General features: G+C 46.1%; 1 protein-coding gene across 2 annotated transcripts in view; it reads left to right on the forward strand.

The window, feature by feature from the left end:
- bmp2k (BMP2 inducible kinase) overlaps positions 1-3813 on the forward strand; it is a 94227-nt gene extending 90414 nt beyond the window's left edge. For both annotated transcript variants that reach the window (XM_042320245.1, XM_042320244.1), the window contains exon 16: positions 663-3813. In XM_042320245.1, coding sequence (XP_042176179.1) covers positions 663-2215 — 1553 coding nt within the window. In that variant the 3' untranslated portion in view covers positions 2216-3813. The remainder of the gene's footprint in view (positions 1-662) is intronic.
- The last annotated feature ends 3416 nt before the right edge of the window (positions 3814-7229 follow it).

Consider the following 7229-nt stretch of genomic DNA (forward strand, 5'->3'; position numbering starts at 1 on the left):
CCTTGTCTGGTCTGTGAGTTTTGGTGGGCGGCCCTCTCTTGACAGGTTTGTTGTGGAGCCATCTTCTTTCCATTTATTAATAATAATGGATTTAATGGTGCTCTGTGGAATGTTCAAAGTTTCAGATATTTTTTTTATAACCCAACCCTGATCTGTACTTCTCCAAAACGTTGTCCCTGACCTGTTTGGAGAGTTCCTTGGTCTTCATGGTGCTGCTTGCTTGGTGGTGCCCCTTGCTTAGTGGTGTTGCAGACTCTGGGGCCTTTCAGAACAGGTGTGTGTGTATATACTTAGATCATGTGACACTTAGATTGCACACCAGTGGACAGTATTTAACTAACTTAACTTCTGAAGGTAATTGGTGGCACCAGATCTTATTTAGGGGTGAATACATGCATGCACCACTTTTCTTTTTTTCCCTTTTTTTCTTGAAACCATTTTTTGGACTATTTTGTGTTTGTCCATTACATGAAATCCAAATTAATCCAATTAAATTACAGGTTGTAATGCAACAAAATAGGAAAAACACCAAGGGTGATGACTACTTTTGCAAGGCACTGTATATTTGGTTACTGACATTGAATATAGCTTTGGGTGTATAGGCTTCTTGGTACCGGTAATTGACTTTTAACAACATTCTCTTGTCTGCTTCAATCCAACAGGTTCTAGTGTGGCGGTGATAACTGATCAGCCTATTGAAGAGCTCAGTAACCCAGTCGCTGCCCCCGTACCTGTTCCTGTGGGCCAGCCAGCCCTTGAGGAAGTGCTGCAACCTCCGGTGGCAAAGGAGCACAAACCAAGTAGGAGGAGAAACTCTCCTATTGGCGGTTCACAAACGACTCGCAAACCAGGTGGTGACGAATCAGACAGTGACTTTGAGTCAGATCCTCCTTCCCCTAAGAGCAGCGAGGAGGAAGACGACCCGGGGGACGACGAAGGTCTGAACAACGAGCACAGAGAGTTCTTCAACGAACTGGACGATTTGGAGGAAACGGAGATGCTGGGACATAGGCCTCTGCTGATGGACTCAGAGGCTGAGGAAGAGTATGACAAACACAGCTCCGACTCAGACTATGAACCCAGGAAGGTTAAAGAAGGACTTACTAGGAAGCTAAAAGGAGGAGTGGCTACTGCCACCCATGAGGGAAGTCCGAAATTGGAGTCAGAAGACACACTAATCACGATTACGCCTCCCGAGTCACCTGGTGTGGTGGCTGTTAGAGCTTCCCCTTGTGTCGGTGGCATTGTGGATGTGTTTGGTGAGGATGTGTTTGGTGCTGTGCCCTTCTTTCCTCCAGCGGCAGCTCCAACAGAAAGCGCAGACATCTTCTCCGCGGCTCCCTTCAGACAGGTGAGCCAGGAGGCCATAGTCAACCAGCCCAGCCAGGCCTTGGACGAGTTAGACGTCTTCACTAAGGCTCCGTTCAGCCGGAACCTCTCCAAATCTGGCAAGACTGGAAGCAGCGACTTCTCTATGGGTCGGACTCCGCCGGTGTCCCCTGACAGCATCGACCCGTTCGGCTTCTCTCCCTTCCAGCCCGGCCCCACGGGTCTGCCACCAACCACCTCCAGGAGTGCCGAGGACATCTTCCGTCCAGCCTTCGAGAATTCTCTCAGCCCACAGCAGCAGAGGCTGAAGCAGCGTAGCCTCCAGAAGTTGTCCTCACGTCAGAGGAAGTTCTCTGGTGGCACCAGCGGTGGCAGCAATGGCAAGCGTCACCACGGCACGCCCACTGGCGGTCGCAAGAACAACAAGCCCAGCTTCCGAACCCCCGAGCGCGTCCGCCGGCACAAGAAGGTTGGCCGGAGGGACTCCCAGAGCTCCAACGAGTTCCTCAGCACCTCAGACTCCAAGGAGAACATCGGCGTCGGCGGCGTAACGATAGCAGACACCGACAAAGACAAAGGGGCTTCCCTGCCTAGCCTTCCTCATGAGGTTGACCCCTTCGGAGCCAATCCCTTTGGTCCTCAGGATGGCAGCCGACTTAACCAGTACCAAGGTCTTCTGGGGGACAGCAAGGCAGACATGGGTTCGGCCAATGGCAGGCCTCGGACTAGCTCCCTCCATGATGCGTTTGGGGATGGGAACATCATGGATGACTTCGGAGCGGTACTCTTCACAGAACTGGTGGAGCACCCTGGGCCTGAACAGCAGCCGTCACAGCCAGTAGAGCTGGATCCTTTCGGGGCTGCACCGTTCCCCTCCAAACAGTGAATGTCTTGCTAGTCTTCCCGCCACACACACTGCTGCGTTACGCCAAGCCTATGGAGTCCCGGGGAGATATTCCCTTCCAAGGGATGTCAACTAGCTTGGTGGTGTGGTAGTTGATTCTATTTCCAGCCAAATTTAACCTCGATCGGCATCTGCGCTAATGTGTTTCCAATGCTCCCCCCCAAAGGGATATTTTAAAACATGAATACCTGGACTTTGGGATTAACTAAACCAACATAAACCTGTGGCTGAATTTTATTTCAGGTTCTGTATGAATTTCCTTCACCTGTACCTGTTAGTTGACAAGCCTTTTATGCTGCGTCGCAATACGTGTCTCTGAGACATGGAGATCGATTTTTGGTTTCACTCAAGATCATACTGTGTCAACCAACAAGATTGCTCAGTTTTCAGATCTCTTGAGTTGCTGCAAAAACAACTTTTTTTTTGTATTTTCTTTTTCTTGTAAAGAGTGTGGCCTCCATGATCTACCAATAAGATTTAATTTAACACCATAAAGCCTTATAAACATTCTCTGCCTTGCTGCACAGTACCTCGGAAGCCATTTCCTGCCAAATGGTTTTGCCTTTTTGTGTCAACGGAGTGATTCGTTTCAGAGCCTTTATCACTTTGTCATTTCACCCTTCTTAGACCCTTTCATTTCTATATATTTTATATATATATTTTTTTTTTCCATTTAGTCTACTTTATAGTAGTAGATAACAGCTAATTTAGTTTGTTGGGATTTTTTCATTGCAATATATTCACTAGAATGAAAGGGATTCTTCGGGTTTGTTTCATTTCTTTTTAAAGATGACTTATTTTTATTATTTAGGATTTTTCATTTTAGGTTTAATTCCAGACTTTGAACTTGTCAATAAGTACTGTTTGAATGTTATCTTTTACCTCAAAACAATAAAAAATCAAAATCATTATCATTTTTGAATAAGGGGGAAAACACAACCCATTTTTCCTACATGGCGATATTGAATATAATAATATATCTGACTACTTCCACCTCTTGAGACAGTCTTCTGTCTTTGGTAACATAAACCATGCCAAATCTCCTACCATTTACTTGTAGTCTAATTAGAATCAGGTCATGTGTCCAAATTGTTTAAATTAATGCACTTTCAGCGTCGACTCTTCCATTGGCTAGTCATTATGGCAATTATGAATCTGAGGCTACAGAAAGGACAAATATGTCGCTGTCTGATAACCCCGTAACACTATTATTATTTGTTTTCATTCTATTGAAAGCAGTAACTCTCAATCTACTCTGAACATTTCATGACTCGGATCAAGAAGCTATTCAAAATGGCTTTACAATTATGAAACTTGTATGTTCATTAAGGGGGGGAAATATGGATTTACATTTTTTTAAATTAAAAAAAAAAAGTTTGTTTAGGAGATGAGATGATTCTCAGACAGTGACGATATGTACCAACCTTTGGCACATTAACTTGGACTGAAAAAAGCTTGTAGCTGCCTTATTCACCTAGCCTATGGAACCCTGTGGTTTAACATTTTACGTTTCATTTTTATTTAATCTGGTTTTGTATTTATCATGTTATACCGCTGTCCAATAAACAAGTTTGATTAAATGTCCGTTGTCGTCCTTGGAAAGTCATGTAAAGCACATTTTTAGAGCCCTCTGCTAGCTATATTGATTTTTTTATTCATAACTCATGAGCAATAAAAGTCCACATGTAAAAAATTTTTTTAAAGAATGGCCTCGGAGGGGATGGCTGCAGTTTTACTCCTGACCAATTGAATGGCCTCGGAGGGGATGGCTGCAGTTTTACTCCTGACCAATTGAATGGCGTCGGAGGGGATGGCTGCAGTTTTACTCCTGACCAATTGAATGGCGTCGGAGGGGATGGCTGCAGTTTTACTCCTGACCAATTGAATGGCGTCGGAGGGGATGGCTGCAGTTTTACTCCTGACCATTTGAATGGCGTCGGAGGGGATGGCTGCAGTTTTACTCCTGACCAATTGAATGGCGTCGGAGGGGATGGCTGCAGTTTTACTCCTGACCAATTGAATGGCGTCGGAGGGGATGGCTGCAGTTTTACTCCTGACCAATTGTTCAATTTTGTGTTTATTTTTTTTTAGCATTGTTTTTAATTTATTTTGTACATACTATTGATGCTACTGTCTCTCATGACTGAAAAGAGCTTCTGGACATCAGACCAGCGATTACTCATCTCCACCTGGACAAATTTGTTTTTCTTTAATGAGTCTGACAGGAAGGAGATAATGTTGCTCCCAGACGAGGCCCAAATCCCACGAAGAACTGGAAATACTTGGTGCTAAAACCTCTAGACCACCTTCACACGCAGAGACGCATACAAAGCTCGCCCTCCATTTTGTAATATCTGACCATAATTCCATCCTGATTCCTGCTTACACAAAAAAACTAAAGCAGGACATATCCGTGACCCGGAAGTGGTCAGATGACACGGATGCTATGCTAGAGGACTGTTGCTAGCACAGACTGGAATATGTTCCGGGATTCATCCAATGGCATTGAGGAGTATGTGCATCGACGACATCATCCCCTACAGTGACCGTACATATCCCAACCAGAAGCCATGGATTACAGGCAACATCCGCACCAAGCTAAAGGCTAGAGCTGCCGCTTTCAAGGAGCGGGACACAAATCCGGAGGCTTATAAAGAGATCTACTATACCCTCAGACAAACCATCAAACAGGCAAAGTGACAATACAGGACTAAGATTGTATCCTACTACACTGGCTCTGACGCTCATCAAATGTGGCAGGGCTTGCAAACAATTACGGACAACAAAAGAAAACCCAGCCGTGAGCTGCCCAGTAACGCAAGCCTACCAGATGAGCTAAATGTCTTTTTATACTCGCTTCGATGCAAGCAACACTGAAGCATGCATGAGAGCACCAGCTGTTCCGGACAACTGTGTGATCACTCTCTGTAAGCTGATGTGAACAAGACCTTTTAAACAGGTCAACATTCCCAAGGCCGCAGGGCCATATGGATTACCAGGACGTGTACTCCGAGCATGCGCTGACCATCTGGCAAGTGTCTTCACTGACATGTTCAACCTATCCCTGCCTGAGTCTGTAATACCAACATGTTTCAAGCAGACCACCATAGTACCTGTGCCCAAGAAAGCAAAGGTAACCTTCCTAAATGACTACCGCCAAGTAGCACTCACATTGATAGCCATGGAGTGCTTTGAAAGGCTGGTCATCAACACCGTCATGCCAGAAACCCTAGACCACCCCAACAGATCCACAGATGATGCAATCTCAATCACACTCCACACTGCCCTTTCACACCTGGACAAAAGGAACACCTATGTGAGAATGCTGTTCATTGACTACAGGCTCAGCGTCCAACCACATAGGGCCCACAAAGCTCATCATTAAGCTAAGGACCCTAGGACTAAACACCTCCCTCTGCAACTGGATCCTGGACTTCCTGACGGGCTGCCCCCAGGTAGTAAGGGTAGGTAACAACACATCTGCCACGCTGATCCTCAACACGGGGGCCCCTCGGGTGGTGCGTGCTCAGTCCCCTCCTGTACTCCGTGTTTCCCCACGACTGTATTCCCTGTTCACGCAAGTTTGCTGACAACACAATGGTGATAGGCCTGGTTACCAATGATTAGACAGCCTATGGGGAGGTGGTCAGAGACCTGGCAGTGTGGCGCTAGGACAACAACCTCTCCCCCAACATGAGCAAGACAAAGGAAATGATTGTGTACTACAGGAAAAGGAGGGCCTAACACACCCCCATTCACAACGACGGGGGTGAAGTGGAGCGGGTCGAGAGCTTCAAGTTCCTTGGTGTCCACATGACCAACAAACTATCATGGTCCGAACACACCAAGACAGTCGATGTGCGATCGGGTTCAAGTCCGGGATCTGGCTGGGCCTGTCAAGGACATTCAGAGACTTTACTGCGTAGCCTTGGCTGTGTGCTTAGGGTTGTTGTCCTGTTGGAAGGTGAACCTTCGCCCCCGTCTGAGGTCCTGAGTGCTCTGGAGCAGGTTTTCATCAAGGATCTCTGTATTTTGCTCTGTTCATTTTTTTCCTCAATCCTGACTAGTCTCCCAGTCTCTGCCACTGAAAAACATCCCCACAGCATGATTCTGCCACCAACATGCTTCACCATAGGGTTGGTGCCAGGTTTCCTCCAAAAGTGATTCTTGGCATTCAGGCCAAAGAGTTCAATCTTTGTTTCATCAGACCAGAGAATCTAGTTTCTCACGGTCTTTGTCTCTTGGTGTCTTTTGGGAAACTCTAAGCGGGCTGTCATGTGCCTTTTACTGAGGAGTGGCTTCTGTCTGACCACTCTACCATAAAGGCCTGATTGGTGGAGTGCTGCAGACATGGTTGTCCTTCTGGAAGGTTCTCCCATCTCCACAGTGAAAGTCTGGAGCTCTGTCAGTGACCATTGGGTTCTTGGTCACCTCCCTGACTGGCCTCCCCGATTGCTCAGTTTTGCCTGGCGGCCAGCTCTAGGTAGAGTCTTGGTAGTTCCAAACTTCTTACATTTAAGAATGATGGAGGCCAATGTGTTCTTGGATACCTTCAATGCTGCAGAATTGGTTTTTTTACCCTTCCCCAGATCTGTGCCTCGAGAGAATCCTGTCTCGGAGCTCCACGGACAATTCCTTTAACCTCAAGGCTTGGTTTTTGCTCTGACATGCACTGTTAACTGCGGGACCTTTATATAGACAGGTGTGTGCCTTCCCAAATCATGTCCAATCAAATTGTAGTAACATCTCATGGATTATCAATGGAAACAGGATGCACCTGAGCTCAAGTTCGAGTCTCATAGCGAAGGGTCTGAATACTTATGTAAATAAGGTATTTCTCGTTTTCCTATTTTTAATAAATTGGCAAACATCTCTAAACCTGTTTTTGCTTTGTTATAATGGGGTATTGTGTGTAGATTGAGGATTTAAAAAAAAATCTATTTTAGAAAGGGTCAAGGGGTCGTAATACTTTCCGAAGGCTCTGAAGTCGAATCAA

This window comes from Oncorhynchus tshawytscha, linkage group LG04 (genome assembly GCF_018296145.1).
Source record: "Oncorhynchus tshawytscha isolate Ot180627B linkage group LG04, Otsh_v2.0, whole genome shotgun sequence".
Lineage (NCBI taxonomy): Eukaryota > Metazoa > Chordata > Actinopteri > Salmoniformes > Salmonidae > Oncorhynchus > Oncorhynchus tshawytscha.